At 50.4% G+C, this 24242-nt stretch overlaps 1 protein-coding gene across 1 annotated transcript; it reads right to left on the bottom strand.

Annotated features, from left to right (window-relative positions):
* Positions 1 to 2395: 2395 nt before the first annotated feature.
* AHCY (adenosylhomocysteinase) lies at positions 2396 to 19151 on the bottom strand. Its single transcript, XM_056121918.1, has 10 exons — positions 18994 to 19151; positions 11067 to 11257; positions 9251 to 9326; positions 7601 to 7750; positions 6591 to 6703; positions 6112 to 6319; positions 5944 to 6031; positions 5738 to 5855; positions 3987 to 4181; positions 2396 to 3271 (listed from the first exon to the last, which is right to left on the bottom strand). Exons 1-10 carry the CDS (start codon positions 19019 to 19021, stop codon positions 3140 to 3142), a joined length of 1299 nt encoding a protein of 432 aa, XP_055977893.1. The 5' UTR covers positions 19022 to 19151; the 3' UTR covers positions 2396 to 3139.
* Positions 19152 to 24242: the final 5091 nt, after the last annotated feature.

Genomic DNA, 24242 nt, shown 5'->3' with positions numbered 1-24242 from the left:
TGATCCAAGCATTAAAAGTCTAAGACCAGGCTCTCTCATGCTATACCTGGGCATGGGATGTGGAAAGAATTTGATTTGGGTCTCAGACTGTCCCACCTAGCACAAAAGATTGTGTACCCTTAAAGCCTACATCCTGATCTTTGCCGAAAGAATTCCAGGCCCTGCCACAATGAAGTCTTGCTTCGAAACCAGTGAACCTGTAAATGAGAACATGGGGATATAGGCCACTGGCCAGGTGAGAGACAGGGCGCCCACGGACTCTATAACCAGGCCTGCCAACTTCCAGTCTAAGGAAGGACTGACTGACCAAGTGAGAAGTTCCAAGACCCCTGAGCTCATGGCCCCCTCTGGATGTCATCATGACCATAGTAGCACTGTCCTCCCATTGTTCATTGATTTGCTCGAGTGCGCATCAGTAATGTCTCACAACAAATTGTGAGACTTGTTACTGTTTTTGGCATATCAAATACGTCACAGCTAGCTTGCCAGGCTTTGCCGTGAGGGTGAGATACTCTTGGTAGCTTGCTGAGAGGGGTGGAGAAATGGAACTTGGGTCGGCCAGGCAAACACAGGCCCGGCTGCAATCAGGAGTAAAAGAAATAGCAGTGGGCGGGAGAGTGGCTCAGAGTTGCTCAGTGGCGCTGCCATCTCAGTTAGAAGTGGTTGCCACATTCCCTGTTACTGATGACGCAGCCAGCAGGTGAACTCTGAGCAGCAGAGTCCCTGTTTCCTTGCCGCTGACCTCAGGACCTTGTGTCAGGCTACTTTGGCTTCTCTGAATTTCTCATTACTAATATGGGAGTCATGGCAAAGACCAGAAAGCAAGTCTTTGTCATGGAATATTCTGTCAAGTAGGACCATCTTGGGAGTGTGTACAGCTTGAGGATGAAAACCAAAGGTCTTAAACTGACAGTCTCCTTCCTGTTCCCTACGCTGCCTTTTTAGCCCGTCTCATAGCTCCAACATTGCAGCCAATCTCTTCCCACTCCCTGTCCCCTCACTGCCTGCACTGCCTTCAGTTCTTTCCAAGTTCTTCCCATCTCTTTTCAGCCTCCCACTGCTGCCCGGTGCTTAAGACCCCAGCTATCATTCCCAAAACCAGGACCAGCGTTCAGTCAAGGACCCTTGATACAATTAAAAGGGAGCAGAACCTCCTACCCAACCTCCCTAATTTGATTACGATAAAGCCTCTTTCTTATAACCTAATTTTAGGAAAGTCACTTAACCTCTGAGTCTCCATTCTCAGCCGGAAGATTCAGCTGGAGAGAACGCAGCAGATGAGTGCACAGGTTTGATCCCCAGAACGCGTGGTCCCCTGGATACTGCCAGGAGCAACCCAGGAGTACAGAGCCGGGAATAGCCCCTGAGCACTATCGAGTGCCCAAACAACCAAAATAAAAAAAAATTAAATTAGAGCCAGGGAAGTGGATCAAACCAAAATTAAAACTGTGATACAGTCCCTGACACAGTACCTGTAGTGACCTCTGAGCACCAAGCCAGGAGTAACCCTGAAGCACCATTCACTGTGGTCCAACAAAAGAAAATAAATTGAAGCAAAAATAAAGTTGGAAAGGGGCTGGACAGATAGCACAGTGGGTAGGGCGTTTGCCTTGCACGTGGCCGACCCAGGTTTGATTCCCAGAATCCCATATGGTCCCCCAGGCACTGCCAGGGGTAATTCCTGAGTGCATGAGGCAGGTGTAACCCCTGTGCTTCGCCGGGTATCAATCAAAAAGCAAAAAATAAATAAATACATTTTTTAAAAAAAATTGAAACAAAATAGGTAGATGAGATAAACAGATGAAATAAATACAAACAGGTTAAATTCCCCTGTTAAATGATAATTGGGGTATTTAAAAATGTGATATGGGGCTGGAGCAATAGTACAACAGGTAAGGCACCTGACTTGCATGCAGCCAACCTGGGTTTGATCCCTGGCATCCCACATGGTGCCCTAAGCCTCACCTGAAGTAAAGCCAGAAGTAACCCTGAGCATTGTCAGGTGTGGTCCCCCCCCCAAAAAAAAAAACAAATAAATACTATTTTAAAAGTGATTAAAAAAAATTGAAGAGGGGTTGGAGAGATAGTACAGAAGGTAAGGCACTTGCCTTCCATGCAGCCAACCCAGGTTCAATCCTTGGCACTCCATATGGCCCCCCCAACCACTGGAGGAGCGATCCCTGAACAGAACCAGGAGTAAGCCTTGAGCACCACAAGGTGTGGCCCCAAACCGAAACAAAAATGAAGACTGAAGAGTCAAGTATAACATTCCTTACCCTTCCAAGCCCCATGGGGTGCCTGAAACCCCAAAACACTGCCTCTTCAGCACACAGCCTGAACCCCTTCTTGTGTCACCTGCTGTTCAACTGGATTATCAAGACAGTAAGTCTCAAAATTTGTTTAGGCACCAAAAAGTTTATTAACCACGTTTCCTCCTCTTTTACCATCATAAGCCTTATAAATGAACTGAGCCACTTTTTCGACCCAGGGTTGTGACAGGAACCATCATGTCTCACAGTGGCAGCAGCAAACCATTGCCTGCCCTTTCCTCGCGTGGGCCCTTCAACCTCGGGCAGTCACTTTGGGCCTGGCTGGTCCTAAGCAGTATATTCTAACCCCTGTAAAATAGGGACTCATAATGCCAACCTCATTGCTCTGAGGTTTAGGAGAACGCCCATCACTAAGCCAGGCTCTCGGGAGCATGAAAACTAACAGTTCCTCCCTGCCTTTTCTTCTGTAATGGGCTAAGAAGCCAGTGAACCTATAAACTGAGAACATGGGGATAAAGTCCACTAGACAGGTGAGAGACCGGGCAGTAGAGCACACGGGCTCTGTAACCAAACTTGCCAACTTCCTGTCTAAGGAAGGACTGACCGAGTGAGTAGTTCCAAGACCCCTGAGCTCATGGCCCCCTCTGGGTGTCTCCCTTGTATCCTCATCGTGACCAGGGCTTGAGAAGGGCTTCTTGTTTCCCCAACACACTAGGAACGGTATGAGGGATGCAGCAGAGGCCAAAAACGGGGTGACCAGCCACAGGGAGACATGAACAAACTACTTGCAAAGTTGGTGCCATTTGCTCTTGGGGAGAGGCGGGGCCTGGGCAAGTACAGCAGCTGGAAGGCCACGATGGGCCTGGCTTTCAATAGCGGTAATGATCGGGCTTGAAGGGGCCATCGCGGGGCATGCCCAGGTACTGGGACTGTTTCTCGGTCAGCTTGGTCAGCTTCACATTCAGCTTGCCCAGATGGGCTTCGGCCACTGCTTCATCCAGCTGTGGAGGAAGACTTGGTGTCAGTGAAATGCATGGAGACCCGTTTCCCGCCTTAATTTGCCAATAGATACAAAAACCCTTGTGCTGTGGTGTCTGTCATGTGATATGTGGCAGGCATCTCATTTGATCCCAGGAGCCAACCTCAGATATGTGGTTTGGCTTCCGAGTTGCTCTGCCTCAAGAGAGAACCAAATCACAGCCTCCCCTCCAAGCACTGGTGGGAGGAACAACTGCATCTCCAACCTCAGACCCCGCCCCAAAGAGCCAGCCCAGATGCTTTTCTGGAGTTGTCCTACGAATGGGACATCTTTTCCATGACGGGCAGAGACAGGAACACTCCGGTTCCTTGAGGATTCTTAAATCCTTAGTGACCCCGAGTGAAGAGTCCCTCACTTTCTTCAGGGAGGTACTTCTGCCTTTGTTGTACTGAGGAACAGTGGGGACATGGGGAGGTCAATTTGACACAGCTGCAGAATGGGGAGACTGAGATTCGAATCTGGGCTGTGTGTGCTGCTCCTAGGCCCATACCCTCACCACCCTGTCCTGCCAATCAGAGAATCAAACCCAATCTGGGGTCTTTATTCCCTCCTCTCCTACATGAAGAGAAAGATTTCTGCCCTATAGAAGGTCCTCTGAGGGCCTGATAGAGGATAGAGAGGCAAACAAGCTAAACCCTGGGGAGCTGTGGTGGGTTCCTGTCTGCATGGAAACCTACCTTCTTAGGCAGGAAGTGGACCCCCACAGGGTACTTTTCCGCATGGGTCCACAACTCAATCTGCGCCAGCACCTGGTTGGTGAAGGAGTTGCTCATCACGAAGCTGGGGTGTCCCATAGCACAGCCCAGGTTGACCAGTCGGCCCTCGGCCAGCAGGATGATGCGGCGCCCACTCTTCAGCACGTAGCGGTCCACCTGCAAGTGGGCAGGGCACCAGTGAGGGCTAGCAGATTATGGCACCCGATGCCCACCCCATCCTCTTGTCCGGTAGTGCCCAGAGGGGGCGTGAACCGCTCCAGAACAGCCTCCAGCTCAGGAGCTGGCACAGACCATTGATAATCACTGACGTGGAAGCAACTCTAAGTTGCAGCGCTCACAGGTCTGCTGGGAGAATATAGTGAACTGGCACGTGTGGGACACTTGGCTGGAGGCTTCACACACTAAGTATCCAATAAAAATTTCCAAGGGCCTTGGGGCTGGAGCGATAGCACAGTGGGTAGGGCGTTTGCCTTGCACGCAGCCGACCCGGGTTTGATTCCCAGCATCCCATATGGTCCCCCGAGCACCGCCAGGAGTAATTCCTGAGTGCATGAGCCAGGAGTAACCCCTGTGCATTGCCGGGTCCAAGGGCCAGAAAAAGAAACCAGCAGGCCGAGCATGTACAAAGCATGCAGGAGACCCAAGTTCAATTCCCGGCACCACAAAGTCTCCTGAAGAACACCAGGAGTGAGCCTGGAGCAGAGTCAGAATAGCCCCCAGGCACCACTGTGGTCACACCCCACCCCCGCATGTGCACACAGGCATACATACTGTTTTTCTTATTAATATCACTTCCATAGATTAAAAGCACACATTTAACTATAGGTACGTTTATAGACATATCAATCCCATTTTGTCTGGTTTTTTTTTCCATTTAGTCTTAATAAACGCATCCTCACTTCACTGAAGTCTGTGGTGTTAAGTCACTGGTGTGGAGCCACACACTCTGAAGTGAGTGATGGCGGTTCAAGCCTGAGAGTGAGGAGGGAGCCACAGAGACAAGCTGACTGCGTGTCAGCTGCTCAAGCGTGCAAAAGCACAGCGAGGCGGAAGAGGCAGTACTGGGCTTGAGCATGAGCTTTGAGTGTGACTAATGCCAATTTAATCCCCACCGCCACATGGTGCACCGAGCACTGCTGCCAGGCGTGGCCTTGGAGGCCCCCAGCACTGCTGAGTAGCCTGGGAAATCCCAGGCACCAAGGACCCGAGCAGCAGCACATCCTCAGCCACGGAACCACCAAACCGACTGCTGAGAGGCCAGGAGAGGAACCCGGGCCTCCTGAACACTGCTGGAAGTCCCCTCTGGCCCCAAAGATGTAGGATGTCGGCGCAAATGCTGCCTGAGCCCCTGTGCTGCTTAGGCCCACGTGTCTGAGCACGTGTGTCACCTGCATCTCGCTCTTGAGATGTACACTTTCATGCTTCCATAGCTAATGCTGGGGTGTGTGTAGGGGCTCTCTCTGCCCTTGGAGAAGCGCTCTCCCTCTCTCTCTCTCTCTCTCTCTCTCTCTCTCTCTCCCCCTCCCTCCCTCCCTTCAAAAACCTCCAATAAAATGTTTTACTAAAAAAAAAAAAGATGTAGGATGTCATGGGCTCAGTGAAACTCTAAGTGGTCCAGGAAATGGGGTCCCCAGATGGTTCTCCCAATGCCCTGGCAGTGTGGCACACGCCCCCTGCTGCAGCCCATCTACTGCAGGGCCCATGCTGCTCACCTGGGGCTTGATGTTGACCTTCTGCACACAGTTCTCTTCCAGCCACTTGACATCGATCTCCACATCAAAGTGGCCAATGTTACACACAACGGCGTCATCCTGCATCTGCTCAAAGTGCCTGTGTGGGAGCCGAGCCCACGGGACCATCAGGGACCCGGGAAGTCCGTCCCCCAAGTCGTTCCTCCCAGCCCTTGCCTGGCACCTACCGGCCCAGGATGATGTCCACGCAGCCCGTGGTAGTCACAAAAATGTTGCCCTCCTTGCAGGCCTCATCCATGGTGGTTACCTCATAGCCTGTGCAGACAGTGGCCCTGGGTCATCTGGGTCCCCTACCCTGCCCCCATGGCTGCCAGCCTCCCCTCTCTCTTCCTTACCCTCCATGGCGGCCTGCAGGGCATTGATGGGGTCAATCTCAGTGATGATGACTCGGGCGCCGAAACCCCGCAGGGCCTGTGCACAGCCCTTGCCCACGTCCCCGTAGCCTGCCACCACTGCCACCTTGCCTGCAATCATCACGTCCGTGGCCCGCTTGATGCCATCGATGAGCGACTCCCGGCAGCCATAGAGGTTGTCAAATTTGCTCTGAGAGGAAATGGGGCACATGGATTGGCAGTAGGCCAGGGCCTGATCGCTTCCTGAGACTTCTTCCCCTGCCATCCCCGGTTTTTCTCCCCCTTTCCCTGACAGTCCAGTAGAGTTCCTGAGGGTCAAGTATAAGAAATGGGCCTCATCCAAGAGGCTACTCGACTGAAGCTCTGGGTGTCTGGCTGAGGTCTGCTGGACACCCTGACTAGTCCCACCTTGGAGTCCTTCAGAGGTGCTGCCTGGCATAGTGGCCTACCCATGGGCTCACCTTGGTGACTGAGTCGTTGACATTGATGGCAGGCACCTTCAGGATGCCATTGGCATTCATCTTGTACAGGTTGTGGACACCAGTGGTGGTCTCCTCAGAGATGCCCCGGATGCCTGAACAAGAGGGAGGGGATGAGCTTCAGGCCACAAAGGGGAAGTCAGCGTACCACAATGAGGCCCAGAGAGCCTCAGAGCCCATGCCTTAATCCCACCCAAATTCCTCACTTTTATCCCCTAATGCAGCTCCTCTCTGGGTTTCCATGTCTGGACCAGTACAAACCAGTTACCCACAGTATGAGGGAGGCTGTATTCACCGAGGGCCTAAGGACTCCGCCTCCAACTCCCACAGCCCTGTCCCCATCACATGCGGCCTAATCACCCAATCACACCCCATACTCCAGCGGTTCTGGGTATGTCTGTGTATGGGCATGAGTGTCTGTGTGGAGTAGAAGGGGGTGGAGGGAGTTTGGGGGCTATACCTGGAATCAAACCAGGTTGGCTGCATGCAAGATAAATGCCGTCCTCACCCCTTACCTATCCCTCCAGCCCCCAGCAGTCCTTTCTGGCGCATATATATGCAGAAGTCTACTTAAAGCCTCCAATTCCCTTTTCTCTCAGGATCCAGTCAAATTCTTTCCTCTTGACCTGTGACGTCCTCCCACATCCAGGTTTCATGAAAATTCAAAACCTGCAGCCACTTCCTGTGACACTTCCCAGTGGAGATGCGGCCAGGCAGGCTTCCTTTGGTTAGGAACAGGCCACACTTTCCCACCTGAAGCCCTTTAGCGCTGACCGCCTGAAGCCCCTTAGCACTGACCATTCCTTCCCTCCACTTTAACAAAGCTGACGTCTCCCCAGTTCTCACCTCACCCTGCCTGGCCCTTGGATCGTTATCAGCCAGGCCTCAGCTTCCCTCCAGGAGCCCCTCCTGGACTCAGCACTGGGCATTCCTGCCAGGCTGGCCTGAAGTCCTGTCTGCCTTCCAGCTCCGCCCACACCCGCTGTGCTCACCAGACAGGAGCTGAGGGTATTTGGTGTGGATGAGGTTAGTGAGGTCACCGCCATCGTCCAGAATCATGTTGAGGGGCCCGTCCTTGAAGTACAGGGTCTGTTCGATGCACCACAAGTACTCCTCATCTGTTTCCCCCTTCCAGGCGTATACTGCAAGGGAGACGCACGTCAACCCCCGGGCAGAGTCAGTTCCATTGCCTTGAAGATTCCCACCCCTGCCACCTCCAGCCCCTCTGGCAGTGACACTTCACCCCTGGGAGCGCGGAAAACCCGAGTTCCAGCCCTGGCTCTGCAGTGCAGAGCTGTGGGTCTGGGCAAACCACTTAACCTTAGTGAGCCACAGTCTGTAAATGAGACTCACTATGATATAGATAGACTAAGTGAGCTGGAGGTACCTCACCCCCACCCCAACCATCCATGCCCCAGAAATATCTAGAAAGAATGGTTTCCATTCCCAATCCTTTCTGGCTGGGCCCCAGGGATTTGGGGCATAAACCCATAGCGACTGGAGTTCCTACCCACACTGCTTGCAGCTGAGTTGAGGGTGCCCCAAGGGTAGGAAGCCACACTCACATGGACCCTTGTTTTATAACAAGGTTCAAGTTTTAGTTCCATTACAAGAACTCAAGGACCCAGCAGGCACTGGTGGGTGGTTCCAGAGTCTGGCCAAAAAATTACTAATAGCCGCTACTATGTATGAAGCACTTACTTCTTTGTGCCAGGCATTACTCTAACTGCTTCATGCCCCAACTCATTTCCCCTCACAGAAACCCAGTGAAACAAACGTTCCCATGAGGTGGCATGACTGGGACACAGGTGTGGCACTCCCATGACCTTCCCATAAGCAAAGGATAAAGCCGGCCAGCTGCCTCTCCCCGACCTGAGGCAGCCACGTTACAGAAGCATTACGGAGTTTTTCCAGAGGGCCATGGAGCCCCAGCAGGGTTGAGGGTGGGAGACACCTGGGCAGTCCCTGGAGGGGTCCTCACCCCCCTCCGCCCCCTCCACCTGGAGCTGGCTGAAAGGAATCACAAAGGTTCATGACCTGGCTTCACCCCTGGCCACTCCCCTCCCTTTTTCCTCTCCCCTCCTGGGCCTCTACCCCTCCCCCCCATCCCCTCCTGGGTTCTCCCTCCTCCCTGGCCTTCACTCCCCTCCTGGGGTCTCTACTCTCCTCCAAGTGTAGGCAGATGTCCTATTTCTCCAGCAGCTTGAGAAAATCCTTCTGCTTTGGGTCCTCCAGACCTTCAGTCCTAGGTAATGGACACCTATCTGGGGAGGCTCTTTTTTCTGATCACTATTTCCCCCTCCCAACTCTGGCAAGCAGACCAACATCCTTCCTGCACGAACTTCCCTTCCTTTACATCATGTGGTTCCCAATCCTGAGAGCCCACCTTTCCCTGTCACAGAACTTGACTTCTGAGTTCAAGGCAAGGGCCCTACCCGTTGTAGTACTCTCTCTCTAGCCCGTCACATAACTTAAACTGGACCAATATGCACTTTCCCAAGGACTCTGGATGCCAGTGGGACAAACCAGTGCTTTCCTATGGCCACTAGGCTAAGAGCCTGTGGGCCTGAGTTCCCAACCTGACACAGAGAAGCAGCGCTCCTGGGATACAGCCCCATTCCCCAGCAGCCAACCCAACTCACCGGGAATGCCAGCTTTGGCAATAGCAGCTGCTGCGTGATCCTGGGTGGAGAAGATGTTGCAGCTGGACCATTGCACCTGGAAGACAGGCAAGACAGCTGAAAGGCAAATGCAGCGCTGAGGGCAATTAGAAGCAGTAACTAAGGAAGGTATATTTTATTTATTTATTTATTTTTAATGTAGGAACACTGCTATTTATTCAGCCACTGATTAGCTGATTGAATTGTCCATGAACTCCACCTTACCTTTTTTTTTTCATTTTTTATAACTTTATTTATTGAACCACCGTGAGAGCAGTTACAAAGCTTTCAGGTCTAAGTCTCAGTCATACAATGAAACACCCGTACCTTCACCAGTGAGGAAGGTATATTTTAAAGGCTAGCTGACAGGACTTGCTGAGGAAGTCAGCTGTTGGTGAGAGAGGATTCAGGACCAACCCGCAGTTGTAGAACTGACAAAACCTGGATAGCAGGGCTGGAGCGATTTGCCTTGCACATGGCCAATCCGGGTTCAATCCCCAGCATCCCATATGGTTCCCTGAGCACCACCATGAGTAATTCCTCAGTGCAGAGCCAGGAGTAAGCCTGAGTATCACAGGGTGTGACCCACAAAGCAAAAAAACAAAGAAAAAAAAAAACCCTTGGTGGCTAATTCCTATTTAAGTGGAGAAAGCTGCAGGGGATGGGAGTAGGGAGATTAGGGATTAGGAAAGCACTTTGTCTGCTTGTCAAAGTTAAACTATTAGATGTCCATATGGAGATGATGTCTCAGCAGTTGCATATGTGTGTACACACACACACACACACACACACACACACACACACACACACACACACACACACACACACACATACAGCGTTCAGAAGTGCAGAATATATACTTGTACATAACTGCCATCCAAGCAGTTTTGGGGTGGGGGGGTGGCGAGGCGGAGATTTGGGTCACACCCTTCAGTGTATTTCTGGCTGTGCTCAGGGTCACTCCTTAACGGTAAGTGGGGAATGGGGATCAAACCAGGGTCAGTGGAAATGCAAGCCAGTTACTCCCAGTACTATCTCTCTGGACCTCTGAGCTCCGGACTTAAAACTAAAATTAATCAAAATCACCGGGGACATGAATATTACAAAGAAAGTAAAGGTCTAAGAACTAAGCCCTAGAATACCTTGCTGCTGACTGCTCTGCCAGCTCCTTCTTCCATTAACCATTTCACACCCAAACTTGACCTTGGGAGGTCTGTCAATCAACGGTACACATGACTAGAACTGAACCAATCAGAACACACCATCCACTGTCAGCCAGGATTGGTGGAAGGCAGGCACATGACCCCCTTGGGTCAGCCTATGAGATCAGAGTTCAGCTAAACCAGTGGGACAAGGGGAGTGAGTTTCTTCCTGTTAGCGCTTCCGGTCAGAGATTCCCGTTAGTTTTTTCCTATTAGTCTCTTCCTGTTTATTTCTGTCAGGAGGATGTGAAGTGAGGACAGTAAGATTATTTCCCAGTTGTGGAGAAAGTATGCAGAGCAGTCACCACACAAAGACACAAAGGGTGGCAGCAGGGCTAGAGAGATGGCTCATTAGTGGTTGGAACCACAACAGTTGGAACCACAATTGCATGCGGGTGCCATGGGTTCGATCCCTGCGTGGCATGGTCTCCCAGCACCCATAACCCAATGATACACATGGTTCAATGGTTCCTACCTCCCACCTTCGTCCCCCGTCCCCCCAGTGGTGTTAACACTGACTTGGCTGGAGCTCCAAGTGAGGGGGTCATCACCACCCTGGACTTGGTGGCTGAACAGCGAACAGCACCGGGCCTCACCTGGGCACCCAGGGCAACGAGGGTCTCGATGAGGACGGCGGTCTCCACCGTCATGTGCAGGCAGCCGGCGATGCGGGCGCCCTTCAGTGGCTTGGAGGCTGAGTACATCTCCCGCATGCGCATCAAGCCCGGCATCTCATTCTCCGCGATGTCCAGGGCCTTGCGTCCCCAGGAAGCCAGGCTGATGTCAGCTGCAGGGGCAGGAGAGGGTGGGAGTTGGTCAGCCACCTGTCCCACCGCCCGCGAAGCACCGCCTCTCAGCCCTCCCCCACGCCCCCACGTGTGGATTTGCACTGCACGCTCAGTGCGGACTTGATGGGGCCGGGGCAGTCCATACCCTGAGACCCGCGTCCCTGCCCAGCTGCCGCCTACAGCCATGGCCAGCCGCACTAACCAAAGAGGCCCACAGGTAAGTGAAAGTTTAACATGGCTAAATGCCCCGTTGAAAAACAACCGTCAGACCAAATACACACACGGCCCACTCCTCCCCCTCTCTGCCGCGCCTACAGACCTCATTCCTGGCTCTCCACGATCCCAGTCATTCCTCTGGGAAGGGATAAATAACGCCAACACTCGAAATTGGTCTTATCTAACACCCTGGAATTGACAGCTGCCTAAGACTGCGAAAAGCCTTCTTCCCCACCCAAGCGTTTCATTCTGCGGAAAGGGAATGTGTCTGTGGAGCCCAAGGTGCACCCTTGGGCTCTCCGCCTAGGGGAGGTGGATGGTGTGGGACGAACTTGCTCGGCTCTTGCTTCTTTTGCAACAATGAGCTGCCAGCAAGTAGATGTTTTCTGCTCTCAGAGCAGTGTCCCCAGGCCCCCTAGCCCGGAACTGCTGGGTAGCCTCTGACTTTGGAAGTTCTCAGTTAGAGGATCATTAGGGACAGTGATTAACATCCTCAGCTCTTGCTGTCATTAGTAATGCAGGTTCTATTTTGATCACTATCTACCACCTCAGTTTCTCATTGATTCAGATTTTCAGGAAGGTTCTCAAGAGAGGTTGTTGTGAGTTCTCACTATCCCAGTACTCTGCAAAACCTACCCACCCCACCACTGCCCATTCCTTGTTTTTGGGGGGAGGGGATCATACCCAGTGGTAAGCTCAGGGGATCATATGTGGTGCCAGGGATCGGACCCTGGTGGGCCTACAAACACCCTTACCAGCTGTACTATCACTCCAGCCCTCTATCTATCTCTAAAGGAGTCACTAAGTCAAGGGTTTACAAATCTCCCTGATGGTATCATCTCTGCAGATCTCCCTAGAATATCAGATTCAATAACCCTAGAATGGAACTTGGACTTCATTTAAAAAAAAATGGGGGGGCCACACCCAGTGGTACTTAAGAGGACTGTTTGGGGTGCAGGGGAACAAACCTGGGTCCACCGCATGCAGAGCAAGCACCCCTAGTCCCTGTACTATCTATCCAGCCCTGATGTTTTTGTTTTGGGGCCATATCTGACGATGCTTGAGGGTTACTCCCAGCTCTGCACTTAAGAACTACTCCTAGCGGTGCTCAGGAGACCATATGGAATGCTGAAGATGCACCCGGTCACCATGTGCAAGGCAAACACCCTGCCTGCTGTGCTAGCACCCCGGCACTACAGCCCTGCTGAACTTTTTAACGAGGGTGAGTCATTGTGCTTGCATTCTGCTATGGACCTTGTTGAAATTCGCACTCCTTTTAGTTGTGTTCACATGCATGTTTGCTAGGGGTCACTCTGTCACCAGGGCTCACACTTCCTATTTAGCTGTGCACACCCCTTTGCATGGCACTCACACAGTCCAGGATGTGGGAGTTAGAAATTGCTTATGGAGGGCCAGATGGATAGCACAGTGGGTAAGGCACTTGCTCTCTCTTGCGCTCTTGCACTCTCCAACCCAGGTTTGATCTCCAGTACTGTATCTGGGCTCTGAGCGTGCCGGGGATCACTCCTGAGCACAGGGCCAGGAATAGTTCCTGAGCACTATGAGGTGTGGCCCACTCGTCCCTCCCCCCCAAAAAAAAACAGGAAGAAAAAAAAAGCTGCTAGGGGTCAGGATTTGAACTTGGGAGCATGAGATTGAAAGGCAGGTGCTCTAAGCCCCTGGGCTACTGGATTTTCCTGGGGACCTTCTTCCTGATAAAAACTTTGTTTTGAGGTCATATCTGGCAGTGGCTCTGGGCTTTCTCTGGGCCATTATGGTGGGCTTGGGGGACCATATGGGGTGCTGGGATTGAAACCTGGGCTGGCAAGGCAAATACTATCCCTGCTGTACTCTTTCCTCCAGCCTCCGATAAAACACTTTATTTTTATGTTTCTATTATTATTTTGGTGGGCCATACCTCACGCTGCTAGACTCACTCTTGGCTTCCTAACCGGAAGCTCAGAGATCACTCCTGGTGATGTTTGGGGGACATTATGTGATGCCTGGGGGTGAAGGGCTGGCTGCTTGTCTTGCAGGGACCTTCCCCTCTGTACTACCTCATCAGCTGCATTTTTATCTTTAGTGACATTTAGATTCTATCAGTCACTCAAGGGCATGGTGGGTGTGAGGGAAAGGACTAGAGAATTTAATATGAAATGGATTTCTGCTGCATGCTTTCCACTGCACATTTAAACAATTTCAGAAATGAGCTATTCCTCCCGTGGGAAGGAGGACTCCCACTGGACCTCAACACACACGCCCCTACCCACTCTCTTGGTACACTTGGAAATCTGGATCTCAAGCAGCCCATTCTGGCCAAGTCTTATCTTTCCAGCTCTTTCTCCCCAGAGACTCAGCTCTGGGAAGACTGCAGCCCGACCAGTGTGACGTGTGAACCCACAATCCTTCCCATCACTGTCTTTCATGTTCATTGCCTATTGTCTACTCCTTCCTTCCACAATTTAAGATCCCAAGGGTCTCTCTACCCTCATGTCCTCAAACTTCGTCAAATCCAATCTTCCGCAAGGACCCACGTCATTGAAGCAAGCAGGAGGAAAGTCATGGCCTCACCAAGGGAACTAATTCATTAAGACCACAAACCTCAAGGCCCACTCCAAATGCCCCACCCCCTGCATTTTCTTAATTGTTTTTTCCTCTGCTGCTTTCTCCAGACCTCCAACCCTTTTCCTCAACTGTCAGCCTCAGTTGAAAACTACTCCACTCCCCTCCACCCCACCAGTCTTTTTGGTCCATTTACAGGAACTGAATATTGTGTTCACTGTACCAGAGAAGCCATTCTGGGGCCCATCACCTCTTACTCCCTTAAGGACTCAGCTGCCCCACTACAACTTAACCTTCTTGAATTTCCAAAGACTAGTCAGACCCCACGCACACACACACACACACATACACCGAAAGGTGAAAGGTGAATTACCCGTAATATAAGACCTGCAGCAATAGTGATGCCACCAATTACTGCTTTCTGCTCCCAAAATTCTTTCTTTCTTTGACTTCTCCACCCTCTGGGCAAACCTGTGATTTTCCCTCTGACCTTCCTAGCTCTCTTAGTTAGGACTCAAGGTTTGGAGGCCCTCAGGGCACTTTCATGTTCCTCTTCTCCAAGTCTAACAAGATGAGCTCACCTAGCTTTAAATATTTTCTCAGGGTAATAACTCCCACATAATTCTCTCCAGTCCAAGTTTCTTCCTAAATTTGACACTGGTCTAATCTAAATTTTCAACACAACCACTTGAAAACTGTATGCTGTCCATACAGCTGTACTGGATGTGTGTGTCACGTTTGAACTATAAGCCCCAACTTCCCAATTGGAATGACCACCCCACTGTGTGCTATGACAAAAACTCACATGATTTCTGTTTTCTTGCAGGAGGTGGGCGGTCCATACCCTGCTATGTTCAGGGCTTATTGCTGGCTTGTGCCATATGGTACCGGGGATCAAACCAGGTCAGCCACATACGAGGCAAGCACCTTACCTGCATTATCTCTCTGGCTTCTTTTTAAATTTTTAATGGCACCACTCTTCTCAAGTAGAAAAACCCATCAACTGGGGGATGAAGTGATAGAGTACAGTGGGTAGGGTGCTTGCCTTGCATGAGCCAACCTGTATTCAACCCCCAGCACATTTGGTCAGGAGTAATCCCTGAGCACTGCCAGTTGTTGCTCCACCAGCCCCCCCCCCCCCCAAAAAAAAAATCAAAACAATCAACTCTAGGGGCTGGAGTGATAACACAGCAGGTAGGGCATTTGCCTTGCACAGCCGACCCAGGTTCGATTCCCAGCATTCCATATGGTCCCCTGAGCACCGCCTGGAGTAATTCCTGAGTGTGTAAACCAGGAATAATCCCTGTGCATCGCCAGGTGTGACCCAAAAAGAAAAAGAAAAAGCAATCAACGTCCAGTGCTTTAACTTACCCTCACAAAGCCTTAAGGCCCCTTCTCCCTCTTCTTCCTCACTGAGTCTAAAGCCCTACAGCTTCACATCTTCATACTAGCAACACTCATTTCCCACGTCAGTTTAAGCACAGCAGTTCTTTTTACCTGAAGGCTTACCCCAGCAACTGATACATCTGGCTCATAACATATGCTCAACTAAAACCTGTGAACAGGAAAGAACTTGGCATATTTCTGAGGAAGGAATGGGGGTGTGCACCAAGGTGAAGCAATTAGCAGAAAACATGAAGAGTCTGGATTTTATTGCTAGTGAGGTGAGAAGCCTACACAGGTTTTGTAGGGTTTTGTTTTGCTTTTGTTTGGTGTGGGGTAGCGAGCCCAGCACCAAATAAGTGCAGGGCATGTTCTACCATAGAGCCACATCCCCAGCCAAGATTACAAAGTTGCTTGGTTTGCTTTTATTTTTTGGACTCAGGGTGTTAGGTCACACTCAGGGGCTGTTTCTGGCTCCATGCTAGGGATGGTGGCATGCAAGACCAGTACTTTACTTCCTTCTCTCTCCAGCCCAGGACTAAAAGGAGTAACGTGACCACATTCATTGAGAAAAGACCCCTGGCTGCTGTACTGGATCTGGAGAGCAGGAGACCCAGGGAGAGCCGAGGAGGGAGTCAGAACTGGGATAGCAGCCAGGCAGGTAGGGAAAATGGAGACAGTTGGGGCCGGAGCAATAGCACAGTGGGTAGGAAGCTTATCTTTCACACAGCTGACCTCGGTTCAACCGCTGGCATCCCATTTAGTCGCCCTCCCTGCGCCCACCCCCCAGCACTGCCAGGAGTAATTCCTGAGTGCAGTAACCCCTGAGCATCCCCATATGTGACCCAAAAAGAAAAAAAAAGAGAGAGAGACAATGGTGGTGTGTGCATGGTGCTGCCACCCTCAGCCCTGAGTCACCTTTGTGAATCCAAGGCCTGGCACGCAGAATGGGCCCGCCAATGTTTACCGACCTATCTGTTCTTAGGAGTAAACGAAAGAAGGTACACGAAAGCAGCTGGCATGGGACAGGAGTAGCAAAAAAGTAGTCCAGCTCCTACCAGCATTTGCCAATAAGGAACTGGCCCACAGAGGGACAGGATCCATCCCTGGTTCCGCCGCTGGGAAGTGGCAGTGGCAGAGGCGGGGCAAGAGGTCTAGGGACAAAGGCTCCTCCCAAGGTTCTGGGGACTGAAGCAGCAGCCATGGACGACAGGTTCTGTCCTATCCTGTTACTCCACCCTCTCCAACACCATTTGCCCCCCTTCACTGCCCTTCCCGTGGGCCCCTCAAAAAGGGCACAGTGCTCCAGGCTCTGGTGCTCAGTTACCCAATGACGGAACTTGGTGAATCTCTGTTCCAGAAAAAGCAGAGAAAAATGGCAAGATCCTCTGAGTCTGTTTCTTTGTCTGTAAAATGGGAATCACCATCTTTACCCTGAGCTTTTTTTTGGATTTTTGGGCCACACCCGGTGGTGCTCCAGGGTAGTGCTCTTCAGGTCATTCCTGGTAGTGCTCAGAAGCCATAAAGGATGCCCGGAGTTTGATCAAGCACCCAGTCTGCTTTACTATGGCTCTGGCCCCAAACCCTGTGGATTAAAGAAAAAGCCACATACATGGGCACTGTCTGGCATAGGATGATTTCCTGATTGGGGGCTTCCTTCTTCCAACCTTACCAAGGCCTCCATCTCCTGTCTCCTCCCACACAATCCAAGACTCCCAATCCCACCCACTGCTATCTGGACCGTAAGACAAGCCTGCATTCAGCTCTGCCACTGATATGACCATGACAACCTTTCTGGGCCTCAGTTTCAGCTGCTACACCGTCAACAGTCTACCTCAGGCCGCTACTTGCTACTTCACAGCACTTTACAGTTCCTTGCAGTGCTTGGGGGACAATGCAGTGCCTGGATGAAGGATCCAACCCAGGCTCCTGAATGCTTGGCCTTTTCGGCTCTCTGATGCCCCAGTAAGTTACTATGATGATGGAATCCTTGGGAGCCATTTCCTATCAGAGCCTCTTTCTTCCATTGCATAATGGGATAAAGTTCACTTCTACAGACTCTATAAACAATGCACAGCACAGAACACCACAAATATCCTTTTATCAAGGTTTATAGGTCTTGATATTAGATACTGTGGGACCTGAGCAATGGTACAGTGGGTAGGGTACTTGCCTTGCTCATGGCCAACCTGAGTTTGATCCCCAGCATCTCATTATGGTCCCCAGAGCACAGAACCAGAAGTAAGCCCTGGGCACTGCCAGATGGGGTATATATACAAAACAAAAAACTCCAAAACATGTTAGCCAGGGGAGATAGTGCAAGGAGCTGGAATGCACACTTTCCATGTGGGAGCCTCATATTTGATCCTGTCACCTCATAATCCAAGCACGCACTCCAACCAAACATATGGGGTTAAGCACCCCAAAAGTGGAAAATAAAAGGAGAAAAAGCCTTTGGCTAGTCAGAACAGGGTTTGCTGAAAACTGTGTGCGAATTACATTGTTTTGATCCCACCTGGCTGTGCTCAGGGGCAATATCTTGGCTCAGTGCCGAGTTGGGGGAGGTGGTGTAACAGATATTACCATATGCTGGACATCACCATATGCCACGTGGAGGTAAAACCAGGGGCCATGGCTTGCAAGGCAAACGCCTGACTCCTTGAACTACCTTTCAGCCCCCAAATATGTTCTGTTGTACACAGTAGTGAAAAGCTGGGCTCTGGGGCATACATAGCTGGGGTTCCTATCGTGCCCCCAGATCCTTCCAGCTGTAAGATCACGGGCAAAAATTCCCTTTATGCCGGTACCTAGTATACTCATCACATAATGAAAAATAGTTCATAACTTCAAGAACTGAAACGCTTAAAGTAAACCAATGTAAATTAAGGTTGGGCCGTGTGGTTCTTCCAGAGTCAAGGCCCAACAAACGTTAACGTCAGTCGGGCAGCCTTCACTCCACGGAACAGCAAGAAGGAATTTTTCCAACCGTTCCAAATTTCCTTCAGCATTCTCCGCACGATTTTCACTGCGGGCCTGGGGGAGGGGCGAGGAAAGTGACCCCAAGGGTTGAGCAACTAAAGCAAAGTCCCCGAGCGGTGGGCTAAGCAGGCCTCACACGCCGTTAGGGGCTCCACACCCCTCGCCTTTCCCGTAGGAGGCCCCGAGAAGGGTCTGGATTTGTCCGGAATAACCCAATCAAAATAGCCAAGGGGTCGGTGGCGATCCAGGAAACAGAATCCGGGTTCCCTAGTGTAGATCCAGGCAGGTGCACGCTTTCCAGGTGCGCGTTCCCCGCCAGCTCGGGGCAGCTCCGCGAAGAACACGCCGCGGGTTAGCTGCAGCACAGCCCGCGCCGCGACACGGGGCTTCGCAGGGCACGCCGGGAGTTGTAGTCCCGGGCGGCCCTCAACAACCGCGTCGACCCGAGAAAAGAACTCCAACCCCCAGGCGGCCGCGCGCGGCGAGAAGCGCGCCCAGACTGCGATTCGAGGGGTCCTGAGTGGCCCGGGCCGGCCCCGCGGCCACCGCCCCAAGCCCGGAGCAGGCGCTGCCGGCTGCAAGTCCTAGAACTCACCGACTTTGTAGGGCAGTTTTTCCGACATGCTGGTAGAACTTCCGCACGCAGCGGCGGACGCGGGCGAAGGGGGCCTGGCCTACGAGTAGGGACAGGAACGGGGCGAACGGCGCGGGGCAGGGATAGGCGCGTGGTGCCGGCGCCTTTAAATATCTGCCCCTTAGTTGCATATTCATGATCTCACTGTTGCTGAACCGCTCGGGGCGGGGCTCAGCGGTCGAGAGGCGGGGCCTGGGCGGATTACGGTCCTATTGAAAAGGGACCAGATTTTACACCCCACTGTCCTTTGACCTTCTGCCTTTGGTCACTATAGGAAGAAGGGAGGAAAGAGTGAACTCGAGGTTGTGCTTAATTTGTTGAATTAATGAATCCGACGTTAAAACGAATGGAACTGAAATCCCAACCGACTCACTTCCTAACCCTCAATTTTCACCTGTGAAATGGGCTAAATGATACACACAGATTATAAATCGAAGTTACAATGTTAGTGTTTCTAGCTCCTCTAAATTCCTGGCTCCTATGTCTAAATCGTTAAACATTTCATAGAATCCTTTCCATTTGATAAGATATCATATACTTACTCCTTTGCAATTTAATTTTCCCTGTCAAAATTATAAGAGTTTATGCATATGGGGGCAGGAACGATAGTACAACCGGTTAGGTGCCTGCCTTCCATGCGGCAGACGCAGGTTCGATTCCTGGCATCCCATCTGGTCCCCTGAGCACAGTCAGGAGTGATTCCTGAATGTAGAGCCAAAAGTATTCCCTGAGCTTCACCAGGTATGCCCCTCCCCCCCAAAAAAATTATATGTATAACTAGAAGTGACATAAGGTCAGTGGTAGATAGTTTTTGACACATTGCCTGTAGAGGCAGCAGTGCTTACGTACATAATTTTGCACACCAGAAGCATTAAGAGTAACACTAAGGCAAATTTTCTTTTAAAAATCTGAAATCAAAATAGGCCCAGAGCAATAGTGCAGCGGGTATGGCATTTGCCTTGCATGCAGCCAACCCATGTTCAATCCAGGCATCCAGATGGTACCCAGAGCTTGCCAAGAGTGATCCTGAATCTGTGGTAAGCTCTGAGCATCGCAGTTGTGGCCTCAGCCCTCAGACAAACAAATAGCTTGATTATATTCATTAATTTTCCTACTGCTTACTGTTTCAGATGAGATTGAGCACATTCAGTGTGGTATGACTGTAGACTGCTGCTTAGGATTTAGTTGTGTACATTCCAATATTATATTCCAGTCTATTCTGTACATTCCAATCTATTGTTTGCTGATATTCGGGTCGTATCCAATTTCTTAATGCCCATGAATGTACCTTTACGGGTGGCATTTCTCTGCTGAAAGCACATTTTTCACTGTTGCTAAATATTGCCACATTCCTTTATAAGGTAGTTTAACCTTTATCTTCCCACCAGCAGTGCCTGAGAACAGGCATTGGCTCCACATTCGGGTGTCCACTTAGCTGTGTGGCCAATCTGAGTTGTGCCCATGAGAAAAAGTTTCCCTTGTGATGCTAATAGGCCACCTGAAGATTCATTAACGTCTCTAAAAGAATCTCTGCCCCCACCTCCTTTCTCCCTTTGAGATCAGGATCCTCAGTTCCTGCCCTCCCACTCAGGCAGTGGCCTCCGCCCACATATCTCAGCTGAATCTGCTTCAGCCAAGGTCATCAGGGAACCTGGCTGGATCCAAAGTCAGCCAGTTATCTGAACCCTCCCCCACCCCCCTGCACACAGTGTGCCCTTGGCGTCCACCTCTCGACTCTCCTCCCACTGTCCCCATGGTCCCCACAGATCCATCTCCACTTCCTTTGCAGAGTGCAAGTAGAAGCCCCTGTCAGTGATTAGAAGGATCATGCCACCAAGATTTCTATATTAAAATAGAAATTTTATTTTATATTATTTATTTTATATTTTAATATAATTATATTTCTACATTAAAATAGAAATTTTATTTATTGTTACTTGAAACTGACAATAGACAAGTAGGGGGACGAGTAATTTGATTTTTTTTTTTTTTTTTTTGCTTTTTGGGTCACACCTGGCAATGCTCAGGGGTTACTTCTGGCTTTGCACTCAGGAATCACTCCTGGCGGTCCTTGGGGGACCATATGGGATGCTGGGAATCGAACCCGGGTCGGCCGTGTGCAAGGCAAATGCCCTACCCGCTGTGCTATTGCTCCAGCCCCCAAGAAGGAATTTAATTTTTAAAAAAGGAATAAAGAAAATGAAAAAAAGAGAGTGACAGGTAGCTTCACAACATTCTTACCAAAAAAATGACAAGTTCCTTGGGGCTGGGCTACAGCAGGTAGGCATTTGCCTTGCATGTGGATGACTGGGATTTGATCCTTGGCACCACACATGGTCCCCTGAGTGCCTTGAGCACAGAGCCGAGAGTAAGCCTTGAGCACTGCCAGATGTGACTCCCAAACCCTACAAAAATAAAAGATAAAAACAAAATTCCTTTTGTTGGGTAATTAATTAATTTTTGAGTTTGGGGTCTCACCTGGCAGTACTCAGGAGAAAATCCAAAGTACAACCAGGCTCTATTGTTGTGCTGGCACAAGTTGCAAATGGACAAAGAAAGAAACAGCTCAGGATAAGATAGAGAATTTATTAAGAGACTCAGCATGGAGGACCCCAAGTCAGAAGAGAAAGAGACCCAGAGCCCCGTTTGCTGAGAAGGTCTCTTTTATTCTCTAAAGGTGAAGCCCTTCAGACTACGTACATTCTTATCAATCAAACAGAAGATACAGAGGTAATTGGCTAAAAACAATGCATCTTTCCCACGTGGTAAGGCCTTCAGGCGCTCAAAGGGAAAACAGCTGGTGTCAGTATATCTCACCCATTCGGTGGAGCCCGTCAGGTGCTGTCTCCCGTGCACTCCCATAAATCTGTCGGGCCCACTTCACTCCCATACATCTGGTGGGCTAGTGGGCCCTTAACTCCATTAATTGGGGTCATAAACGGAATGCTTCTCCCTCCATTCTCTTGTTTAATTTAGGGGGTCAGTTTCAGTTTCTTAGTCCCCATCACATTTTCTTCATTTTCGTTACAGTTTCATAATTCTCATTACATACAGCTTCTTTGTCATTACACTATACTTCAGAGTCACCCTGGTTGTACTTTGAATTTTCTCCTGGCCCATTATTCAGGGGTCACTCCTGGCCATGCTGAGAGACAGCATCTGGGGAGAGCGATGAACTCAGGTTGTGCACGTGCATGGCAAGCACCTTACCCACTGTACTATCTCTTTGGCCCAGTTAACTAATTTTTAACTCTTCCCTCTCTCTCACCTTCCCTTTGTTGTTGATGTTGTGGTGTTGACCAGAGGGTTACACACACACACCTGGCTGTGGTGCTCACACCTTTTCAGCTGTGGAGTTCTCCAGGAGTTCAGCATATCAGATGGGCGTGCTCACATACTCGGCCACAGCACTCGTCGAGGTTTGCACTCCTCCGTTGTGCTTGCCCACCTGTTCTTCAGGCCTCATACTCTGAGTTGAGACACACAAGCCATGGTTTGGGGTGTCGCTACGTGCTCACACACATGCTCGGTGAGGGTCACACTTCTTAATCATGGCCCTTACCCATCTTCCTAGTTGCAGAGCTTGCCCTACCCCAAACTCCTCAAGGTGCTGACAGTGCGGTTAGAATTTGCTTGTGGAGCTGCAGAGCTTCCAGGACTGGGCATGTGCGAAACACTGAGGATTAGAACTCATGACTGTGTCTTGTAAGGCAGGTGCTCTCAGCCCCTGTATTATTCCCCAGGCTCTCAGATTTGTTGGATTAAATTTAGTGCCTCATACATGCTAGACATACATTCTACCTCTTGAATTATATCTCTTGCTTGGGCCATGAGTATTTGCAAGATTTTGTTGGATTTTGTTTTTCTTTTTTGGAGGATAGGTGATTTGGGCTATTCCCAGTAGTGCTCAGGGATCACTGTTGGGGACCTCTGTGGTGCTGGTGCTTGAATCCAGGTCAGCCAGGTGGAAGGCAAACAACTTAGCACTATCTCGCTGGCCCTGTATGTTATTTTTATTTTCTTTTTCTCTCTTTCTTTTTGTTTGTTTTTGTTTTTTGCTTTTTGGGTCACACCCGTCAGTGCTCAAGGGTTACTCCTGGCTCTACACTCAAGAATTATTCCTGGAAGGGTTCAGGGGACCATATGGGATGCCAGAGATTGAACCTAGGTCTGCCACATGTGAGGCAAATGTGCCCTACCCTATCGCTCCTGCCCCTGTACGTTATTTTCTAAAAGTCATATGTAGAGGTCAGGAAGAAAGTTCAAAAGGCTACTTTGCATCCATAAAGACTAGGTTTGGTCCCCTAAGCACAGCTGGGAATAACGCCCCCTCCCTCCCCCCCCCCCCCCCCGCGGCACAATGCTGGAAGTAGCCTTTAACCATCATTTATATTATTTTTTCCAATTTAATAAATGAAAATATTACATAACCTGAATGTACATTTCTATACATATAAACCTAGTGGGAATATTGCACTTCAAGTTCATGACAACCCACTTGATTCTGTGAAATAGTATTAGGAGCTTTGTTTTCTAGTCTGTTGCTTCAGGTGCGAGTTTTTTTGTTTTTTGTTTTTTGTTTTGCTTTTTGGGTCACACCAAGCGATGCTCAGGGGTTATTCCTGGCTCTGCACTCAGGAATTACTCCTGGCGGTGCTTGGGGGATCATATGGGATGCCAGGGATCGAACCCCGAACCCCGGTCGGCTGCGTGCAAGGCAAACGCCCTACCCACTGGGCTATCACTCCGGCCCCTCAGATGCAAGTTTTACTCACTCTTCATGGACACTCTCTGGTGAGAACTTCTGCCTCCCCAACAGCCTTTCAGGTCTCTGCCCTGATCTCTGACGCTCCTGATCTGCTCAGGTCCTGCTATAACTGCCACCCCAAGGGAGGTACATCACTCTGAGACTGCTTTCCTCAAATGGAAAGTAGAAATATTAATGATATTTACTAAGAGGATTAGTGCTAGTCAAAACTCAATTTCCTTCACATAGATACAGTGCTTTCCAGGTTAAAAAGCTCTTTGGTGCTGGAGAGATAGTACAGAGCTTACGGGGCTTACCTTTCATGCCATATGTAGTCCCCCATATGTAGACCAGGGGTCACTCCTGAGCCAGAACCCTTAAGCACTGGTGGGGTGGGTGGGGGGAGAGGAGAACTATGCCGTGCCAGTGTAGAACTTGGGCCTCCTACATGAAAGCATGTGGG

The sequence above is a fragment of the Sorex fumeus genome, unplaced genomic scaffold, assembly GCF_029834395.1.
Source record: "Sorex fumeus unplaced genomic scaffold, SorFum_2.1 ptg000044l, whole genome shotgun sequence".
Classification (NCBI taxonomy): domain Eukaryota; kingdom Metazoa; phylum Chordata; class Mammalia; order Eulipotyphla; family Soricidae; genus Sorex; species Sorex fumeus.
The sequence above is the reverse complement of the archived record's forward strand: the minus strand, read 5'-3'. Positions and strand labels throughout refer to the sequence as shown.

Coding starts and splice junctions, on each gene's coding strand:
- AHCY (XM_056121918.1), bottom strand. CDS start 19,021: ATGTCGGAAAAACTGCCCTACAAAGTCG. Junction 6,320..6,590: donor TCAACGACTCAGTCACCAAG/GTGAGCCCATGG, acceptor ATTTCCTCTCAG/AGCAAATTTGACAACCTCTA. Junction 4,182..5,737: donor AGGTCAACATCAAGCCCCAG/GTGAGCAGCATG, acceptor GCCCACTTGCAG/GTGGACCGCTACGTGCTGAA.